The sequence below is a fragment of the Crotalus tigris genome, unplaced genomic scaffold, assembly GCF_016545835.1.
Source record: "Crotalus tigris isolate CLP2741 ecotype Arizona unplaced genomic scaffold, ASM1654583v1 scf7180000017659.2616968, whole genome shotgun sequence".
NCBI classification, from domain to species: Eukaryota; Metazoa; Chordata; class Lepidosauria; order Squamata; family Viperidae; genus Crotalus; species Crotalus tigris.
In genome coordinates, this window is record NW_024096546.1 from 1,361,773 (window position 1) to 1,385,299 (window position 23,527).

The window sequence follows — 23,527 nt, forward strand, 5'->3', positions numbered from 1 at the left end:
TTTCTCCAATTTATTCTGAGTTTCTAAATCAAAATGATTTTTTTGATCCATCAGAAAGATTTAAAAAGTCATTGGAATCTTATTGATGAAGTATCAGTAATCTCAATTTCTACTGCCTTTTACAAGTTATTCAGGATATCATATGATTGATTTAAAACAGTTGTGATTCATCTCATGCTCACAAATTATTAGAGGGGAAAATGCATTAAAAAGCCTAATGATACAGCAACTGTCTTCCCAGCTTGGAGATGGTGTTAAAACATTTTCATCAATCATACTAATATTCATTTAAGCAAATAAATCAAAGTCTATTAAAATAGTTCTAATGTCGAATTTACATCTCCAATTAATATAAAACTCCTAAAATTTATAGCCTATGCATGAAAACTAAGGAGTAAATTGGGGAAAATAGATTGAAGTCTCACATAACATATATCCCTTCTGCTGTGGCATACTAAGTCCCTCTGGCCTATGTATCTTCTTCAAAAGAATTAAAATGAAAAGATCTTTAAAAATATAAATTCATTGTAATATACATGAAGAGTAGAAATGTTTTGTCACCTTGTAGAAGTAACAGGCAGTAATACTAGTTTGTTTTTGCAGCAGACCTACTTCACTAGCAGGGAAAATGCAGAATTGGAGAATAGTATTTCAATACCTGTTTATTCATCCAGAAAAGTATATGTGTATGAGAGTGTGTGTGTGCATCCACTTATTATATCTTGCACTATTAAAATTAATTTGAAGCTAAATCATGCAGTGAAAACCTAGTGCCATTGCTAACTCCTACATATTAAAAGACACAGTATTACTTGACAGAGGAAAAAAGAAAGGTTCTATAAAAAGACAATTTATACAGTATTTTATTTACTATTTTAGGATGCTGCTATATTAGGCAACAGTTTGTAATATTTCACAATATCTTAGTGCAAGATCTCAGGCACCACTTTATGTAACAATCCAATCTATGGGATTATTATTATAAATATTGCAAACATAAAATATGTATTTGAATAGAATTAAATCATAATTTCTGCAAATATTTACTGAAATATTTTTAAATGTATAGCACAGTTTAACAGATGGCATTTCAGGAAGAGAAAAGAATCTCTAATCTGTTTCCATCTGGGTTTGTAATAGAAACATCAAATATTCAGAAATAATCCTGAACAAGTAGTTATCAAAAATACAAGATTGTGACAAAACCAAGAATCATATCTCTAATTCCCTTTAATGTGTAGAAGTGATGTGGGGAATAACAATGTTTTTTCCCCTAACACATCACATAATTGATATAAAACAATGAAATAACCAGAGGTTATTAGTTACAATATTTTTTCTCTGAATCATATTACTTTTCAATGCAAAATGTTCATTTAGATAGAAAGATAGAGTCCAAATTAAAAATCTATAGTTCACTATAAGAACAGTTCACCCAGTATGGACCTGATCTGTAATAAGAATAAGTTTTACAACTATGGAAAAGAGAATTGCCCCCTTCCTTTAAATAAGAGGTCCCCAACCCCAGGCCATGGACCGCTAATGGGTCACAGCTGATTGAGAACCAGGCACTGAAGCAGCAGGTGAGTGTGCAAAGCTTTACTTGTGCATGCACAGGATTTGCGCACATGAAACCATTCTCCCCATCGCCGAAACTCCGAAGCCACTGTCATCAGTCTGCAGAACCAAAAAAGCTGGGGACCCCTGTTTTAAATAGATAGTAAAGACTTTTGGAAAATTGACCATATTAGGAGCAACCACAGCTGTGTGCTACATTATAAAGAATCCTAACTTCTAAGCATATGATATAAATAAAAATTTAGTGTTTTGTTTGGACACTGGATCACAAATTTTGGGATTATTGAGGTAATAAATTGTTGAGAAAGTTGGGCACTACATACACATGGCTCTAAACACATGTAACAAATAGATATTAGATCATTATTCTTCTTGTTGTCCCATATCCATTATCGGATGTCGGCGATCATGTTGGCGATTCTGTTTTTATCAGCAGCCGCACAAAAAAGTGCTGCTGAATAATAGATGGCAAAATTCAGAAGTGGATCTTTCAGAATACTGCACATAATTTCCCAATTCTATATTCACTAGAATGACAAATATAGCTAAACTTGCATTTAGCATTCCATATAGATTTCTCTAAGGGTAAAGTTTATAATAGTATTCTAATTATCAACTAATATCTTTTTAAAAAAAACTCTGGGGTCCCATGTGAAATCTCAAACCAGTATAAGCTCTTTGAACCGTTGCAGTTGTTCCATTTCAATTCTTGCTTAAGTTAATCTTTCTTAGAAAGCAGAAACATTATATAGAGTGATTATCCAGGAAATCACAGTTCCTGGCATTTCTGAATCTTTAATATAGTTTTGGCAGACTAGAAAATCTACAAAGCTCAGAAATTCTGGCATTCAGAATAAATTATATGAGCTACAGAAATACAAATGAAAACTATAACTATATTACCTAGATGATTGTGGACAACAAATGTATTTGAATTCTATCTAAATAGAGTCAATCACATTTAAATGAAGCCACTTTGAAATAAACCAAAAGAAAAGACATATTTTATCCAGTCAACACTAAAGGTTGAAAGTGCAGCACTTAATTTTACCTGCAAGTCATACTGTAACTTATAATTCTAGCTTCTACATCTACATACATGAGAGTTAGCTATATGTGACAACTGGTTAGAAAAATTACACAGCAATTGAAATCCTATTTGTATATAGATTTGCCTTTGCCAAGACTTACCTTGGAATTGAAAAGACAGTCTAAATCTGACCCAGATTCACTGAATTTGAACTTGGTCAAACTTTGGCAGTTGTAGAGTTCAAATACATATATGACACCTGCTGACATTAATAGCAGTGGTAGATCTGAAAGCCATTACTCAAATCCTTCTGGAAAATGGAAGGCAATTGAAAATAAATCTTTCCCTTTGCGCTTGGATTTTCTAGCAGTCTCTTTGACAATACATATGTTCTATGCATCTTAGGGAGATTGTTTTCCCTCTCAGTAGCAGAATATGTAGCAACTATTAAACTCAGCTTCACTTAATTATACTGGCTTTCTTTTGAAGCACCAAATTAATCTGAAGTGTTATTGCTTATAAGAAGAGCAATTAGCTAGCGTAACTTTTCCAACAAAACTTCTCATGTTCCATCGTTAAATTTGAACTCCAGTCTTTGGGAAGATTTTGGAAAATCTGGGTGTGTACTGATGAGTTCTAATAACTGAAATATTTCCTGCTAAGAAAAGTCTATAAGCCTCAGTCTATAAATAGCTGTCAGAGATAATATACATGTGTCTAATAACTCTATTAATAGTAAGAGTTTAGTAGAATTTATCATATTTTCATACTATCATTATCCCTACTTCAAACTGTACTTGCACAGTGGATTTCTTCTTTTGTGCTAGAGCAAATTAGAGAGACAAATAGCCACCCTGTCATTTTACTACAAAGTAAAAAGTTGAATGGTAGGAAGTGATTTTTTGTGTAAAATTAAACAAATGACCAATGTAATATTTAGTGTGTCCTCTAAGAGAAGAAAGCAGTTCTGTAAGATTTGGTATGGAGAACCATAGTTTTTCTTCATCTTTGACATCCATTAGCTACAACTTGTGGTAATCTATCACTGTCACACACAGGAGAAAATGGATAGAGGAAGGCAAACAAATAGAGAACTACTTTTAGTCAAAAGAAACACTAGCCAAGAACTCGGTTACTAATTTTGTCTTCAGCAAGCCATTAATTGACATACCATGTTCCTTTTCATTCAATGGAAAGATGAGAAAAGTAAATATCAGATTTTAGAAGAGATTTCTGATTAATTTTTTTTCACACATCAAAATCAGATCATTTGGTGTGTGTATGTATGTATAAAGTCTTCTGATTTACATAAAGTAAATCAGAGACAACAGAATTTGTATTTCTATAATAAGGTGACCAACATTTTTACAATGAAAAGGAGGACACAAATAAATTGAAGAAAAAAATATCGTAAACAAAAGAAACATTTTATTCATTGCAACAATAATACAGACAACTTGCATGTGCAAAGTTTGCCAGCCGGGTGTTTTGGCGCGCTCAGCAGCAATTCCTATTGGCTTTCAAAAGCCAATAGCGCGAGTAGCACAGCTCATGCAAAAGTTGAAAAAAAAAACCATCAAAAAAAGGTGCCGGAACGCTGTTCTAAGTGTTCCATGAGAAAAAAAAGCCCTGCAGATTAGTCTTCAAATATCGAAAAGGAGGACATGTAGGAGGACACTTTTTGAGGGAGGACAGAACTTACAAAAGGAGGACTGTCCTCCCTAAAGGAGGACGGTTGGTCTATAACCAACTAACAAACTCATACATTATAAAAACTGGCAGATTTCTCACGATAAAGTATTATAAGATCATACTTACCCAATACTAAAAATCAACATCTTCATATAACATCTTTTTAACAGACCTACCAGGCATAACTTTGAAGTTAAAGGTGTTTCACAAAATGGTGGCCATCAAAATGAAGAATTGCCTTTTTGACCATATTTCCTCACCCTTTTTGGGGATGCCTTTGAGATAAGTGTTGATTCCTGGCAACTACCTGTAAATGTTTGTGCAATTTTCTTGGTAAAGTTTTTCAGAGTAGTTTGCCATTACCTCCTTCCTAGGGCTAAGGAAGAAGGGCTGGACCAAGATCAACCAGTGGCTTTGTGCCTAGGACAGAAATCACAGTCTCCCAGTTTCTAGCCTGACGCCTCAGTCACTGGACTAAAGTGGTGCTGGGCAGCTTCTGCTTGCAGAAGAAAGTTTCCTGGAACCAAAATCACTATAGACCATTTCCCCAAGAAACCTGTCATAAAAGACTTTGAATGTAACTTTAAAATTTATTAGTAAACAATGCAGCAACCAGAGAATCAGTGTTATATTATAATAGCAGCTTTCACCTACAGACATCCTGGACACTGTTTTTTAAACTAGCTGCAGTTTCTGGATAATTTTCAAAAGCAGTCCCATGTAGATCACATTACCGCAGTCTACGTGAGTGGTAATGCGGGAGTAAATCATTATTGCCTGGTCAGGAGGAGAAAAACCTCATTCAAAGCTATTATCAAAGCTGACACCGAGCTAAGTTATTTAACTTGCTATAATTTAATTTGAGCTTATCTCTCTGAGAACTCCCCCTAATAAGAAGTCTAGCTCCATTTCTAAAATAACGAACAAGTGCAGACTGTCCTTGCAAGATACATGTACATTAAAAAAGAGGGAGGGAGGGAGGAAGGAAGGAAGGAATCTTGCTATCTTAATTTTCTTAAAGATTGGTTTCTTCTTTGAGAGTTCTCACTCTCAATTCTTAAGTGTGAACCCTTGCCATTATTCACAAGTTCCAGAAAGCAGGTCAAAGTTTCTACAGCATTTCTAGGGTGTGATACTGAGAATACCTCACCAAATATGTGGATGACATCATCCAATGTTCTTCTACTATAGATAAGATTTTGGGCGTCAATCATTAAATTGTGATTACAGGTAATCCTATAATGTCCTATAAAACTTGCAACCACAATTGAGCCTAAAATTTCTAAGCAAGACAATTGTTAAGTGGGTTTTGCCCCATTTTATGACCTTTCTTGTCACAGTTGTTAAGTGAATCATTGCAGATGTTAAGTTAGTGACATGCTTGTTCAGTGAATCTAGATTCCCCATTGACTTTGCTTATCAGAAGGTTGCAAACATGTGATCACATGACACCAGCACACTAACCATCATAAATATATGCTCATTACCAAGAGTCTGAATTTTGTTCACATGACCATGAGGATGTTACAATGGTCACAAGTGCGAAAATGGTCATAATATGGTCACTAAATGAATGATCAAGGATTACCTCTACTGGATTTGGTGTGTATTTTGCTATATTTTATATTGCAGTTTATTAGCTGCTTAGAGGGAGAATTAAGTGGCATAAAAGCTTTTGTAGCAAATAAACAAGCAAGCAAACAAAAACATTAATGAGCATTAAGTGAAAAAAATTGAAGAAATGCCTATATATAAATTCTTAAATGATTATGAAACAATATAACCAACGTCAAGCAGCAATATAAGTAATGTTTGCCTCTTAAATATCTAATATTATATATGAATTATCATAGAAGCCAATCCTTGGTAACAGAAGCATTCCCTAAATATCTAAGCAACTTTACTCTTATTAGACTCTCTCAGCATTTTTACATTTTTATGAATAATTGATTAAATTGCCCAGTTTTACCATTTCTAAGGATTTTTTTGCATATCCACCCATAATGTTGTTTTCTTTCAGTGTCCACAACTTCTTCATTAGACATATCATTGATGAAACATTTCATGGCAGTATGTAAAACTTTGGTTGATTTGAATAAAAAGAATCTTTTTCAATCAAATTGTGAAACTGATTCAAAATATTGAATAAAAGATAGTATCTTTCATTTGATTTGAAAGATAGCAAGGTGGTTCAGAAATTAAGTTGATTTTCTAGCTTTGGAAAACCTCAAATATCATTGCTCCTGATGTAGTTTTCTTTCAATGTACAGGAAAAAGTTAGATGGTAAAAAGCTGACCCTCTTTCTAATAGTTCATAAGTACCCAGAAGATGAGCATTATCACATCTACAAACCGTCTTCATCAGAGTATTGGAGGAATTTTATTCTGCATTTATTCATGCTGCTTATGTCTCACTTTGTTCTGCCAGAATTTATTTAAGCAGATTCATTTGGTGCGAGAGAATGGAAAAAAGACATGAAATTTATTCATTGAGTGAATGGGAGATATATTATTTCCATTATACTATTGTATATATCAGATTATTTATATCACAGTCTTTATATGAGAGTTGATTTGTTTTAATACAGAAGCAACACACACATTTCAGAAGAAAATAACTATGTCAGTAAACCATATAATCAGATCTATCATATGACTAAACAAGTGGTTGGAAATGTTTGAGCTTTGATAACTGACTTTTTAAACACTGATGATGTCACCTAGTTTGGGTAATGAAAAAACAACCAAGCTCAGAGAGCACTAAGGACCCCTGACTTTTTAGACAGTTTGAAGAATATATTTTTAATTGAAGCAAGAACCATTTTTGCACAGTTTCAGCAAAATGTAGAGTACCTGCTATTATGCATTATGTATGTATGCAGATATATTTAATTAATTAAATTTATAAATTGTCTGACTCAGAATGGTTCAAAATAAAATATTAAAAACATTTTAAAAGTACAACAGAGAAGAAGAACACAAGCATAAAAGGGGCAAAAACAGTCAGCAGCAAAAGCCAACCCACATTATTCAAAAGGAGCTTTAATCACTTTTGCCAGATCTTCAAGGGTCTGGTAAGGATTTCAGAGGGAATGTCTGAAATTTGATATTTAAAGAAGCTAACCTAACTTTTTCTGGTATGTAATGAGATCATCCCAGATGCCTTTAAATTTCATAATGAAACATTCTTGAACTATATGTGTGATGGCTTGTTCTGGTGCACGACAATCCATTGCAGACTCTCAGCCATTCCCCACTTAAAGAGCTGTGTCTTAGTTTTGGCATTCTTGTTCTGATTATATTCAGGTGGCTCCATATTTTTCAAGACAACTGTGTTCCTGGAAGTGATTTTGTTGGATCTGTGTGATCTATTTGGTTATGGCTATTGAAAGAAGTCCTTATAAAAATAAAAATAAAGAAAAATACAATGAACTGCAGAAAACAATTAGAAGAAAAATTCAACTGGCAAAAGAAATGTGGTTTGCAAAGAGATGCAAGGAAATAGAAGAGACAGATTGTATACATGATAATTTCAATTTACACAAAAAAGTGAAAGGAGCAGCAGGCCTCTACAAAAAGAAAACCAACAACTTAGTTGACAAAGAGGTAGAAATTATCTTAGATGAGGATGAAAAAATAAAAAGATGGAAGGAATATATTGAAGAACTTTTTGAGGACACTAGGGATGATATAGATATGGGAAGTATAACAACTGAACCAAATATTACTATGGAAGAGGTTGAACATGCAATAAAAATAGCAAAAACAAGCAAAGCCACAGGACCTGATGTTACCCCAGTAAAAATTTTAAAATTTTAAAATTGCTGGAAATTTTTTTTACTGCAGCTCTTCAGTCAGATATATGAAACAGGAAAGATATCAAATGATTTGCTAAAATCAACCTTTGTGACAATCCCCCAAAAAATAAATGCAAAGAAGTGTACCGAATACAGAACAATAAGCTTAATGAGTCATGCCCTGAAAATATTCCAGGGAATAATTCACACAAGAATATATAACAAAATTGAAGAGCATCTAGGTAACACACAATTTGGTTTCAGAACCAATCTTGGTACACGAGATGCACTGTTCAGCATTCAGGTTCTTGTACAGCGTTGTAGAGATGTCAATCACAGTGTTTACATGTGCTTCATTGATTTTGAAAAAGCTTTTAATAAAATAAGACATAGCAAACTATTAGAAATCTTAAAACAAGGGGGACTAGATGACAAAGATATCCAAATAATAAGGAATCTGTATTGCATCAGGTAGCAAATGTAAGACTAGGCCAAAAATACTCAGCTGATGCAGAAATAAGAAGAGGGGTCAGACAGGGGTGTATTCTGTTTCCTCTGTTTTCAATATCTACTCTGAGTCAATCTTCAATGAGGCACTGGAGAACATCAATGCTGGCATCAAAGTAAACAGTGTTTGGATCAACAACTTAAGATATGCTGATGATATAGTTCTGCTTGCCAGTAAGCATGAAGACCTTCAGCTCCTCATCAACAGAGTCACAGAAATATCTGAAAAATACAGCTTGAAGCTTAACACCTCAAAAACCAAGATCTTGGTCATCGGCAAACAACCCGTTAATTTACCACCAATAAATTCAGAAGGAATACCACTAGAAAAAGTTGAAAGGATCACACACCTCGGTTCCAATTTACATGAAAGCTGGGACATGACATGGTCTCTCGCTTTCTGACCTGATGCCTTAATCACTAGACAAAACTGGCTCAACAATTGTTTCAGCAATAATTCAGGGTCTTTTGCTTCTAAACACATAAATAGTACTATTAGAAGATCCTTTCAGAAAGCATGTGCAGTGAAGGAATGACTATTACATCTGATCTGCAGCAGAAGCTATGGATATATACAATTGCTGTTGACCACCCTGATTCATTGTTTACAATAACTGGAAAGTCTTAAGAGTTGAAGCAATTGAAGTCAAATGAAAAAGAAAAGAAAATCAATCTGGTTAATTTAAAGAAGAAAAATACACAGAATTCATAGCTAATCAGTACATATAATGATGTTGTGCCACCTGCCAAGCATTAATTATACCATTTTTTTTTCTTTAGGCATCATAGACAAAATGAGTTTTTAAAAGGCAAATGAAATATGATAGCTTTCTCAGTCATGAATAGAAGTATTTTTTATAGCAAAGTGATAAATGGGACTAAAATGTTCTATTTTGGGCCCTGAAGCATAACAGTTTTCAGCATGACTAATATCTCTAGCAGTTTGCTTTCTCTCATCTTATACAATATTGTAGCCAAAACTTTTCACCATGTTTACAATCTAGTTAGCAAGTATCTCAGCACAATGAGACATAAATGCCAAAAATGCCAGGAGGTGTAGTTCAAGTGCACCTGTTTGCTGCTCTGAAATCAGGGAGAGAATGGGAAAGCACAGTGTGGACATGTCACTTCATTATTATGCACTGTGCAGAATTGTTGTTACAGTAATAGCACAACTAATTTGAATCAGGTCCATCAGTCCACAACAAACAACTTCAGACCCAAGAGATGTCCAGTGATCGCATTCCGAAATATTCGGCACTGAATTTTATTGAAAGATGATCTTAAAATGATCATAAAGTCATGGGGTGAAGTGAGACAATGATTAGCTGAGCGAACATTATCAAACTTTTCCAATGAAGTTGTTTTCTATCTTTTATGGATAATGATAGGAAGGGGAAAATTTCTACACCAGTTATTACAAATACTTTACTAGTATATCAAACTTTCCTCCAGAGAAGGAAGAATTTATACCAACATACTGTCAGGCTCAAATAACCAGGAGCATTCATTAAATTCAAAGCACAAAAGTTTTTATTATTGCTACTTATAATACAAGAATCTAGTCAACTAACAGTCAAAACTAAATTGGTGCTAGGAAAGAATTAAGGAAATTCACAGGGAAGTAGACTTAGGTTTTTTTTTTTTTTTGTGACAATGCAATGTCTTTAAATTGATGACACATTTAGCCACACTTCCAGATCTGCCTCTTCTTCTCCTACACATACTTGCCTGACAACTCAAGGGTTAAATGATGGGACATAAGCATAACCATGCAGAACATCCATAAATCTTTTTCTTTAATTCTAGAAGTCACACTTAGTTATCCATGTGTCTTTAACTGAAAAGGATCCAGAAGAATTTTCCTTAAGACATTTTTTTTTCCAGCTTTAACTAAGCATGTAAAATGAACATCTTTAGGATGGCATACACTCAAACACATCACTCAGAGACATCCACTATAAGAAATGAAAATATCTGAAATCTCATACAATCATAAATTTGCACACAAGTCAATTTTAGACATATCATGCACAGGTAGTCCTTAACTTACAACCACAATTAAGCTCAAAATTTATGTTGTTAAGTGAGACATTTATTAAGTGAGTTTTGCTCCATTTTACAACCTTTCTTGCCACAGTTTTTAAGTGAATCACTCAGTTGATAAGTTAGTAACACAATTGTTAAGTGAATCTGGTTTCCCCATTGACTTTGCTTGTGAGAAGGTTACAAAAGGTGATCACATTACCTATGGTTACAGCAACAGTCAAAAATATGAATCAGTTGCCAAGCATCTGAATTTTGATCACATGATCATGGGGATGCTGCAAAGGTTGTAACTGTGAAAAACAGTCATAAACGCACATTTTTTCAGTGCCATTGTTAACTGTGAATGGTCACTGAATAATCTGTTGTAAGTTGAAGCCTACCTGTACCATACTACACCAGAAAAAAATAGGATCAAATACATGCATAGCTAAAGCTTAATTTTATTTTATTACTGTAGATCCAATCTATTAGAAGATGAGGCAATAACAAGCTATGGATAAAATGCAAATATGTCTGGTTTATTTAAAAAAAAAGAAAAATGTAAAAGTAAAGCATATTTTTTATTTAATTTAAAAGAAATGTGCACCCCATGTGCATGTGGGTGGGGTGGGTGCAGGTGTGCATACTATATATAGCTAATTGGAAAATGATTGGAAAAGGATTACTTTGTCTCAGCAGATATACCTTAACAAGAAAAATCATTGTTAAAACAGAAAATAAGTGGCATTGCTTCAGACATGAAGAGCTGAATACTAATTATTTGCAAAGCTTGTCATTTACCCTGTCTTGTCAGCTTATCTTTGAAAAATTCTGACAGTGCAGATGTTAAAAGTATTAAACTTTAATAAGAACTGTGCTATTGTTTCATTATAGCAAAAGGGAAGTTATGAATAGAACAGTTGTACAGACACACAGGGATCAATTTACATTTATCTTTCCCATGCACTCTTACATAAATGGAGGCATACCTTGATAGTAAACATGCAAAACGCTCTGCAAAATATAGCATCAACAGTAAAGGGACTCTGCACAGAAAACAGCAACATCTATGCACATAATTATATAACGAAGAAGGATAAAAAAAATGGTACATTTTTGGTACAGGGACCAGTTTCGAAAGAAAAATTGTCTTCTGAGGACTGGGGAAAAGGGAATGGTCCCACACGTTCATAGATGAAGATCCTATGCATTCACAGCTGAGGCTTAATGGATGGTTCCTAACAGGCCATGGACCGGTATATGTCCATAGCCTGGGAATTGGGGACCCCTGCTGTAGTTCATGAATCCAAAGGGAAAAAAGAGAGAGAAAAAACAAATGAGTGGCAGGGGAGTTAATAATTCCATGTAAACTTGAGGTTTTTTTTTTAATTTTATTGATTTATCTATTTATACTGCATATTTCTAGACTGCCCATCTTCCTGTAAGAGGGTGTTATGCTGGCCAATCCATTTATGTTCATTAATTTAGTTGTTTCAATTTATTTTGGAAAAAAAAACCTTAAGTTTACCCAATGTTGTTTACACTCTTTAAATAAATTGCTGATTCAGCATAAGCCACACAAATAATCAAGTATTAAAGAAGTAGTTTCAGAAAGTTTTTTGTTTTTTTTTAAATCTACCGAGGGCCTCAGTTCCATGTTGTTTATTTATGGGATGACATTTCACGGTATAAGAACTTTTTTTAAAGCTAAATTACTATGCAATATGTAAACAATAATCTACACAATTCTGCTTTTAGTAGGGTTCCCAAACATGAAGACAGAGTCAGATTGTATTGACTGAATACTTGAATAGCTAAGTTACATAACGTCTGCTTGCTACAACCAAATCTTTAAAAAATGTATATTAATTTATACCAGTATATATGCATATTGACAACTGAGAGAAAAAAAGAAGTTTAAATTCTAGATTAGTGCATGTCAGAAAGAAGTGTTGGGAAGAAATGCAAAATAATTTGCATAAATTGCATTTATGGAAATTCAATTTAAATGGAATGCAGTTTAATAGAGCTATTTTGGTTAAACCCAAGATGCTATATACTGGCAAATGTGTCAGGTGTTTTCTCTTTTTCTCACACAAAGGTACAGCAAAGAATGAGAAAGCAAAGGATGAGTAAGCCTGTTTCATCAGAGATTTAAAACCATACTTAGTCAAACCAAAGTGCATACAACCAGGTTGGAAAACCCTGGTTTGATTCTCAGATTATTATTACAGAGAATTGAATTATCACTTGGACTGCTTATAAACAAAAGGTTTTTAGATTATATGCAAGTTCATAATTTTATGCAAAATGTTTAAGTATTTACAGAGGGTCATACATACTAAACCACAGTATTATTATTTCAATTTTAATTTAGTGAACCAGCTGTTGTGGTTTGTAAATGGTTCACATTAACATTCTGTGTGGGCACAATGGCTTCAACAAAACAAAGAGTTTTAAAGGAATGAGATAACTTTATATGTGTGGTGACAGCATTTTTGTGGGGGCGGGTGAAAGGAAAGGTAAGGTTTATTAGGCCATGGTGAGTAGAACAATGATTCAGAGTGATGAACAGGATTTTAATTGGTTTTCCTGGATTTTGACAATTATTTTAAAAATAAAATAACTATATTAGGTTTATTATTTTGTGTTTTCCATGCTTTAAATTGATAGAAAATCATACTGCCAAAATTAGCCATCTGACTACTACTGCAATAGTAGTCTGATGGCTAATGAGAAGTTGCAAATTCAAGTGCTTATACGCCATATGTGCTTGGCCCAGAGTCCTAATTTAGAACAATGTGAATTTACTCAGTCATTGAGTTTAGAAATGGAATGGGCAAGGAGATGATGACTGTTAGTAAAACCAAGCTATAGACAGCAAGAAGTCCAGTGGTTGGCCTCCAAACTCAAGAACATGGCAATTAGATTTTGACTCCAATCATTGTTTTACAGCATTTTGCAGCATTGGCAGCACTTGCTGCATTACTGAATTGCTCTGAGAAGACTGTGGAGTCTTCTCTAAGGATTCACACTGCCTGTGGAGAGCTGGTAGATGACTCGGTTGCAAGTGATTGCTGGAAGTGACAGAGGCTGGCAATCTGCAACAATAAGGAACTGACCAATCTGCTGGGCAGATTGCCCAGGGGCCAGCCTGCCCAATATCCACTTAATAGCCTGCCCAGTACCTTATCCTTCCACTTGAAAAGCAATGGGGCAAAAGAAAGTCAGGGAACTGTGGGATGTTTGGGACTATGAGACACTCTGGAATAATGTGGGATGCTGCTTGTGGTTGTTTTGTTGACTTTGAGAAAAACTATGGCTTGAGACTTACTGCTGGAACTCCTGTGCTCAGATGATTTTAACATCACTGGGCCTCTCTCCGTATTATATTCTATAGTTGTTGTGGGATGTTAAGGCCTAGAAGGGTGGGCAGTGACCTCGTGGGGGAGCAACAGTCAAATGGCAAGCTATTCTGGAGGCCTTTCACCTGTGAAGGTCACCTTTGCTTGCCTTCTGGTTAATCATGAAATGAGAGGAAAGATGACAGGAGAAGGGAGGAAAGGAAAAGAATAATTAGTTCCAAATGCATTGGGTGCTTTGGTGAATGATATGAATCCTACGCCTGAGTAAGAGCCAGGGGGAAAATTGGTGGGGCATGAATGAGGAAAGCCTTTCTCCAGCTGGAGAAGTAGCAGGGAAAGGAAGCTGTGTGTGTTTGGATGTTTGAATATGTTGTCTGTCTTTCTCTCTCTTTCTCTCTCTCTCTCTCTCTCTCTGTGTTTGTGTGTGTGGATACTGTATGGGAGGTAAGAATTGGATACCCTATTGACACTGAAAATTGGTGGAGCTAAAGTGCTGCAGGGATGTGTGCTCTTAGATGTTGAGGGTACTGAGAAGTTCCTGATTCTAGGGGGGGGGAGCTTGATTTGGGAGAAGGAGATGCTATTAGGAGAAGCAGAGATAGACCATAACATTTTGTTGCCATCAGTTAAATGGATGTATGATGGAAGACAAGGAGAGGGACACTATTGTGGACCACAAAATTATTCAGATTGTTTTGTAATGGTTCTGTTTCCAGCTCCTTGAACTCAGCACAGATGCCCTGTCAGCATAAAGCCAGTTGCCCCAGGCCATGACTACTGCTGGTGAATCCCAGGTAATTGTCCCAAGGAAGGTGTGAGAAAATATGAGAAGGAATGGTTTTTTTACTAAACAATGTGTCAACTCTGTAATGAACCTGAATGAAGCCATTTGGCTCATCTTTGGTTGCTACCAGAATGGGAGAGGGCTGATGGAATTTTTCTGTTAACTTAAAAAATTATCTGCCCCATAGGAACTAAGTTTATTTCTGTTTGTTAGACTGGAAGGCTGAGCTTTCTGTTAGAAAGCCCACCAAACTAATCTATTGAGAAACGTAGTTAATTGCATAGTAATGGGGTGGGAAGTTTAACTTTGTATACTGTAACTTTTGGGAGGGAACTTTAGTCTTGGTTTCACTTTTGACAGTGCTGATAAACATGTTCTTAAAGGAAACCTCAAGCCTCAAAGTTATATTTTAGTTGGTCTCATCTATTGGAATCATGACACAATGCTCCTAAACACACACATTTGCAATATATAGGTGGTCCTAGACATACAATAGTTCATTTAGTTACTGAAGTTACAATGGCACTGTAACATAGTCATAGTCACATTATCCAAATTCAGATATTTGGCAACTGACACATATTTATGATGGTTGTATGTCATAAAAGCGACCTCTGACAAGCAGTCAATTGGGAAGCCAGATTCACTTAGCAAAGATGTTACTAACTTAACAAGTGCAATGATTCACTTAACAACTGCATAACTTTATATGCACTGTGCAAGAAAGGTTGTAAAATGGGGCAAAAATCACCAAACTGTCTCACTTGGCAACAGAAATTTTGGACTCAATTGTGGTTGTAAGTCAAAGACTACATTTGGAGGCAAGTTTCCCCACAAAGTTCACCAAGTTTGTCTTACAAGAGTTCCAAATCAATGCGAGAGGCACAAGAATAGTCAGGAAGATTAGAGCTCGTAGCAGTTAATAGGTGGTTGCCTAATAACTGGGAATTAAGTAGAATGAATTTAAGTTCTACTTTTATTTCAGCCACATTATGTAATGGACATGCCGCCAGTCTCCCCTCTGGGTCCCTTCGTCATATGACTGTTTTATTATGGTTCTGCCAAAATCTGGCATTTACTTTGGCAAAAACGCACCTATAACAAACCATTAGTTTGTTTAATAACCACTGTGTTTGCTTAAGGATTGCTATGTTCACTTAATGACTACTGCAAAAAAGGTCATAAAATTGGGTCAGTCATGTGACTGAGTTGTTTTTACAACCATCATGACTCATCACTGTGATGGGCAAACACCATTACGGTTGTAAGTTGAGGACTACCTGTACATTACCAATTATCTGTCAATCTGTCTGTCTATCTATCTATCTGTGTCTCTCTGTTGTATCTGTCTGTCTGTCTGTCTGTCTGTCTACCTACCTCCTACCTATCTATCCATCTATCATCCATCATCCATCATTATACATATACAAAAGATCACAAGATGATTTGATTATATTAAAAACTTGAAAATTAGGAAAGATCATAGGAGTGCAGAAAGTGAAGAAACAATCCAGAAGGAAATAAAAGAATAATTTCTCAAATTATTTTGTTAAGAATGAGATCAGTAAAGAAAAAAACAGAATAAGAGGACCAAGTCATATTTATTTAGCCAAGGATCAACAATAGTGCTGATCCTTAAAATGTGCTCAAGGTGTTTCAGGAAGATCTTCGGTATATCCCTTCCAATGTGCCTATCCAGAATATGAATGTTATATATCCCTAGGAGTGCAAGATGTTATACTGTCCCCAGGTGCAATGTTTTGTGTTATGGCTTCAATGTTCCCTTAAAAGTAGGATGGTACACACAGTAATATCATTGTGCAAGGCAGTGAGACCAAAGCTTATGACCTTTTGATATTTTATCTTCTCTAGCAAGTTTAATAGCCTAATCTTATAATCTATTATTTGCCAAGTTTCTTGAGACTGAAATCTTCTCTAGGACTGTTGTACCTAAGACTAGAATATTGCTTGCATTATCCCAGTGGCTGTAGCTTTGTCATCTCAAGATTGTGAAATAAAAGTTTAGCCACAGAGATGGCAGTGTATTATTTAGAAGTATCCAGATTATGATTTTATAGCTTTCTTGATATTTTTCATCCTTTGCACTAGTGGTATATATTGGGCATACAGCAGGAGGAACACTTAAGTTAAAGTGTAAAGTTTGGAATACTGAAAATATTTTATGATTTAGTTGTTTAATTTTTTTTGTTTCTTAATAGATAATACCAAAAGTTACTATAAAATAAGTAAGCCTTGGGGTATCAAAAAGTTATTTTTCAATAGAGTGATTTGCTGCAAAACAAATAATACTATCAACTGAGGAAAAAAAATCTTACTGAGTTATATGAAACAGGTATTTTTGCCTTGAAGCCATATACTAAATATTATCAGAGCATCTTCAGAGACAATTGTCCAGTGCTCATGCACAATCTCTGATCTTCAAACTCATGTCTGATAAACAGATAATACTATTTAAATTTCTACTTCAATTCATTGTGAATGACAAAGACAACTGCCAAATATTCACATTTGAATATCTAGCACTCAAATCCATTTACAGCAGTCTGAAGGAGAACTTCAAAAAAATCAATTGATTTTCATGCTTATTTCATGGACTTTGTCCAATAAATTGATTAATCAGTGGCTATGATGTCATTAAATTCCATTTTATAGAAGCAGAAGAAGAATGTGGAAAATGTTGATTTTATGGAAGGATATATCTGCTGACTTTAAGAAAAGTAATACACAACATAACATTAGACGACACATCATAATCTGGTGGTCCTTTGAGAAACAGAAACCTGATATTTTTTTTAAAAAAAGAAATATCCAATCCCATAACTAAGGATAATATACCCAACTTCCATGTTCAATCAGCTAACACTCCTACAAAAACATTTTTAAAAAAACAGAGTAATGTAAACCACTTAGATCGGGGGTGTCAAATAGTTAATGACGTGTTGCAACATATTGCGACTTTTTTGCCATTGACAGCAATGGGGTGGGTGCGGTTTTGCTATGATGCATCTGGCCTGCGGGCCGGCAGTTTGATTCCCCTGATTTAGATCTTAGATTCTTGTTTTTTTCCTTTAAACAGATAAATGAAGGGGAGATTAATTGGGTAATTTGTTCCACTGTCAAATTGCTCATTGCTCATACTTGGGGTTTCCTATTACTTGATCATTCTTTCTACCCTACCCTGAATCTATACAGTATGGAACAAAACTACTACTTTACATTACTTGGAACTCAACTTGTGTTGATTAAATATGATTTAATATATGTAACAGAGGCTTAATTAGATTATTTTCATTATTGGAATATAGCAATTTGAGTGATACAGAATGAACAGGAGCAAGAGAAATGGGTTTGTTTGTTTTTTAAAACCTGTGTTCAGAAATGAATGAACTTGACAATATACTAGAGAGCACCTTAATTAACATAAAGAGAAGAACAAATAAAAGCAATAGTGTTGTTGGAGCCTACTGTCTACCTTCCAGATCCAAAAGAAATTGTGCATGATGACTTCCAAAGTAAATTGCAAATATTCAAAAAAGCATGAAATTGTGGTGTTGGGAGATTTACATCATTTTAGCCTATGTTGACAAACTAACTTTGCCAAGTATGGACCTTTCTAAATGATCTCATATGGACAAATGTACAAAAGAATTAGGGATTATCCTTTATTTGATACTAATCAATAGGCAAGACTTTATTAGGGAAATGGAAATAGCCAGAACGTCATATAATTTTGGAACTCTTATTTTTAAGAGAAACTGAAACTGAGCATAATCAAATATATAATTTGGATTTTTAAAATAATATATTTTAATAAATTCAGAACAATCATAAATTGGATTTCATGGCAGAAGAAGCTAATGGGAATAGGAGTGCAAGATAAGAGGTTTGTTTGTTTAAAAGGTGGCATTAAAAGCACATCTATCAATGATTCAAATACATTGTTATTGTTGTTGTTGTTAGCATATGGCATTCTTACATTAACCAAGAAACCACAATGCTATTGCAGAGTAGTAGCGTGGCTGCCAGTTTAACAGCTCTGTTATAGGACATGCTCGTACACTTACCTAGGTGTGCTACAGGAGGACAAGCTGGCTTCACCCCAGAGAGAAAGATGAGCAGCTCTTCCTGCAGTGTCACCCAAGGCCCCCTCCCTTCCCTGGAGCCATCTCATACACGGGCACCGCATGGGATGGGAGCTCACCCTGCCAAGCAGTATTAGGATTCAAACCACTAGAGCAGAGACCATCTCCAGCATCGTTAAACCACTGAGCCACCATGCCTTTTATTAAAATAAAGAGAAAATACACAGATCAGCAAATGGAAATGACAGTTCACATAGGAAAGACTCTGACTAAGGAGGGACATTATTTTTATATATATATTTATATCCCTGAATGTACGTCCAATAAAGAGCCAACATGATATAATGGTTAAGGCATCAGTCTAGAAATCTGGAGACAAGTTCCACTCTCATTTCAGGCATGAAGCCAGATGGGTGATCTTAGCCCAATCACTCCATCACAGCCTAGGAAACAGGCAATGGCAAAGCACTTCTTAAAAAAAAAAAAAAACTTATCAAGAAATCTGCAGGGCAGGCAAGGTTAAAAAATAATTCAAAAGCTTAAAATAAAAATAAACGTCTAGTACATGCTCAAGATCTGTTCTCTCCTTCGTTCCAAATAGTAGAAGACACACTAATCGATTTAAATTATAGGAAGGCCGATTTTGACAGAGAACAAAATCTCTCAACACCATAAGAAATATGACAATTATTCAGGGAGGTTGTGAATTCTTTTTCAATGAATGTTTCAAGGACAGCTTAAGCAACCATCTGGATTCTCGCACTGAGCAGGTTATTCAACCTGGTGCCTTTCCAACTGGTCATCCACTATATCATACACCTTCCAAAGTCATGTAAGAGAATCTTTCAGAAAATAATCCCACTCCAATCACTCATGTTAAAAGTTTCTTCATCCAACCTGGGAACTTTCAAAATATTATGAATGGTACCAGACCCAAGTAAATATAGAAAATATATGCTACAACACTTATGATTTAAAATAGTCTATTTGCAAAATTTCCATGAAAGTTGAACAAGTGTATTAAGATGTTGCTTTATTTTTAATTTATGTTGCCATAAGGATTATAAATCATTATCTGGGAAAGGCCAAAGGTGCTAGCCCTTGTTCTCTTCAGCCTTTGGAAATTGAACATAATTTTTTCAACAAGATCAAAACTTTTAGGATTAATATTTCTTTTGATTGACAATAGACTTGAAAGGGTTCAAACCATCAAAGCAATAAACTATTATTCCTTTCATTTTATTTGTAATAGTTTCTGATATTGTTAGTGTAGAAATACCAAGAACTAAATAAAGTTACATGGCTAAAGGGAACAGCATCCAGTGGCATCTTGTCAAATATCTTTGAAAACCTGTCTTAATATCTCACAGGAAGAACATAGCACTACATCTACTAGAAATCCTTAATGGAATATGTGAATATTAGGGCAGAAAGTATCTGTCAAGACAACAACTTATTATATCTAATTTCACCTGGTCTGATAGGCAGAGTTTCAAAAAGATAAATTAAGCCTTTCTCTATTATATCTTGACAAGTCTCTGCACCATTTTATAAAATTATCTGTCTATGGAAACATCCTGGTATTTGCATTATTCACTTTATCAGTTGAAGACCATATTTTTCTATGATTTTGGTCAATAGTAGGCTACTAGCAGCTCCTGAGACCTCTTTTAAAAAACTCTGGAAGTTCCCTACTATTTTTAAGATTATTTAACCTTAGTTGTAGAAGATCCTAAAATGTTTTCAGAAATGCTTACCCTGTAGGATTAAAATCTAAGTAGCATTCAAGGCTGGTCAAGTACTCACAACTGATTTAGACCAATATATTATACAGAGGATCTAAAGAGAAACTATACTAACACAGCTTCACTAATAAAGTAGGGTCTGAATAGAACAGAGAACTATTTTCTGTTCAAACATATGCAAAGAACTGCAACCTGAATATATAGAGATCAGAACAGAATGGGTTAAGGCCATTCTTATTGCTGGGCTATTTCAAAACTGTCATTATTATCTATCACTATCAAATTATTTCTGCCAATCTGAAGTGGGGAATGGTCATCGTTAGTGATCCTGTGTTGTATGCAGAAAGCTGGACCAAGTAAAAAAGCATTGCCTGAAGTATTAACAGGATATCCATCAAATGACTTTGGATATAATGGATCCAAAGCCTGATAATTCCTTGAATAGAATCTAACCATTGTTGTGACAGCATAGTTCTAGCAGAGCATCCATTCATCCATCCCCAAAAGGAGCTAATCCTCCAACCTTATTTTGGCCATAAAAACCCTACATAATTAAGATATTGCTTGGTCTGATACAGGGTTCATTGCCATAAAAAGAAAAAAATATCATTTCTGAAATACATACACACATATGCCAAGGGGTCATTCTCATGTTCCCTCTAACCAAAGCACAACTGTGCCTTGCTAACTATTTTTAAATGGCATATTTTCATGATAATGTATCTCTCCATAGCCAAAGCAGATAATGTATCTCTCCATAGCCAAAGCAGATCTTTAGCTCTTCATCTTTTAAAATAGTGCTACCCGTTTCTTCTAATCATTTTTACAATGGTACAATATAGTCTGCTTCCTCAACAATATGGTTGGACACAAGGTTAGGACTAGAGCATATTAACTATTGTGGGGATAGTCTCTCTTTTGAATTGCTGGCCATTACATGTAGTCCTTGCTTAATGGCTTCCCTGTCTAGCAACCAAAGTTACAATAGCATTGAAAAAATAAATTTATGATTGGCCGTCACACTTATGACTGTCAGTCAGGGTCACATGGTTGAGATTCAGGTGCTTGGAAATTAGCAGGCATTTATGAACATTGCCGCATCCCGTAGTCACGTGATTGCCATTTGCATTGCTTCACACTTGGCTTCCAAAAGAAAAATCAATGGAGATGCCAGCAATAAAATCACAATTTGCAATCATGTAATGTCTTGCTTAAAGATCATGTTACTTAGTGACAAAGTTGCTGGTCCTAATTGTGGTCCTTAAATGAGGACTATTTCATGGTCTTGTTTAGTTTTGGCTGCAAGAACACTGGTCATTGAATCCTATAGAGACATTTTCTCTCAGTATGCCTGACAGGTACTTTATAAAGTACTGCATTTATCAATTATACTCATTCCACTAAAATACAGAGGGATTACCACCCAAAGAGTGCTAGCTCTGTTTTTAACATGGGATTAGAGCTTTTTGAAACAACAATTGACATAGGCTTAAAAAAAAACTCTCCAAAAAACAGGGGAAATGCTGTCACCACTTGAGGAAGAATCATTACAAACTAGAGTTGGAATTTGTATAATTTTTAAAAAATATTCTGACACAGAAACCTTGTGATTTTGTTTTTAAAAAATCAGAATTAAATTCCTTCCAACTGGGCTTCAACAAAGTTAAAGTGCACTCTAGATTTTAACAGGTACTTTGGGGAAAGCAGTTAGGTGGAAAGAATGTGCCTATGTTGACATCCCTGCTTCTAAAGAATTAGACCAGCCCCAAATGACCATATAGAGTATTGTACAAATATTTCAGTATATAAAAAAATCAATTAAGTTTAATGAAAGTCTTTTTTAAAAGGAAAATAGTAATTATTAGTTCAGCTTATCTACATACCTCCACAGTGAGCTCTCTGTGATACTCCCCAGGTTGTAGTCATACAACTTTGTCAGAATTAAAATCACCTATAGACACAAGAAGAAATCTTGGTTAGTCTCTAACAATTAGAATCTCATACCACTGATACAGCCCAGGGGAAAGTTTAGGCTGTTGTTAATGAGTGCTTAACATAATTAAATGAATTGCTTAAGCATTTGCTTAACTGGCATGGGTACTGCCTGAACAAGTATCCATCCAGCATTGTCTTTGCAAGTGATAGATAGACAGATAGACAGACAGGCAGATAGATAGATTTACCCATTGGATAAATTGAAATGGTATTACTATAAACCAGCATGGAGATTCTTAAGGCACTGCTATTAGGGTTAATGGATCCAGGCTGAAAATAATATAGATGATCACAAGATGCTAACAAAGAACATTTTCTATGTTTCATTGTTCTACTTGATTTTTGATCTGGATTTTTGTAGCCCAGGCCCAGTAGTTTTCAGAACTCTGGATAGATGAGTCTTGTTTAAAAATTAATAGGCAAAAATAATTAATTCTGGCAATTAACCCTTCCTAGAATCAAGTATTTTATAATACAATAGTACTGAACAAATTATAAATGAATTAATACTATGCAATCATGGACATGGAGATATTCTAGTCCACAGACTGACCTCACAGCATGAACCCATAACATTCCTAGATATAATTTAGAAAGAAAGAAAGGAAGGAAGGAAGGAAGGAAGGAAGGAAGGAAGGAAGGAAGGAAGGAAGGAAGAAAGAAAGAAAGAAAGAAAGAAAGAAAGAAAGAAAGAAAGAAAGAAAGAAAGAAAGAAAATCTCATTAATTTTTAGCATATCATATTGATAATCTCAGGAGATTTCAGTGTCCTCCCACAAGAACCAGGGAAAGATTATCAAACTTTCTGGATTTGACAGCAATGTTAAATTTCAGTGTTGTTAGTAAAAAAAAAAAATGGTTGGAGTGCCTGGAATAATATATTCATATGCCAGTGCTCAGCAAC

The 23,527-nt window shown here is 34.8% G+C and overlaps 1 protein-coding gene across 5 annotated transcripts in view; it reads right to left on the reverse strand.

Annotated features, from left to right (window-relative positions):
* Positions 1–23,527, reverse strand: part of SORCS1 (sortilin related VPS10 domain containing receptor 1) — a 440,998-nt gene that overhangs the window by 265,520 nt on the left and 151,951 nt on the right. For all 5 annotated transcript variants that reach the window (XM_039335794.1, XM_039335792.1, XM_039335796.1 and 2 more), the window contains exon 2: positions 22,513–22,580. In XM_039335794.1, the coding sequence (XP_039191728.1) occupies positions 22,513–22,580 (68 nt within the window). The remainder of the gene's footprint in view (positions 1–22,512; positions 22,581–23,527) is intronic.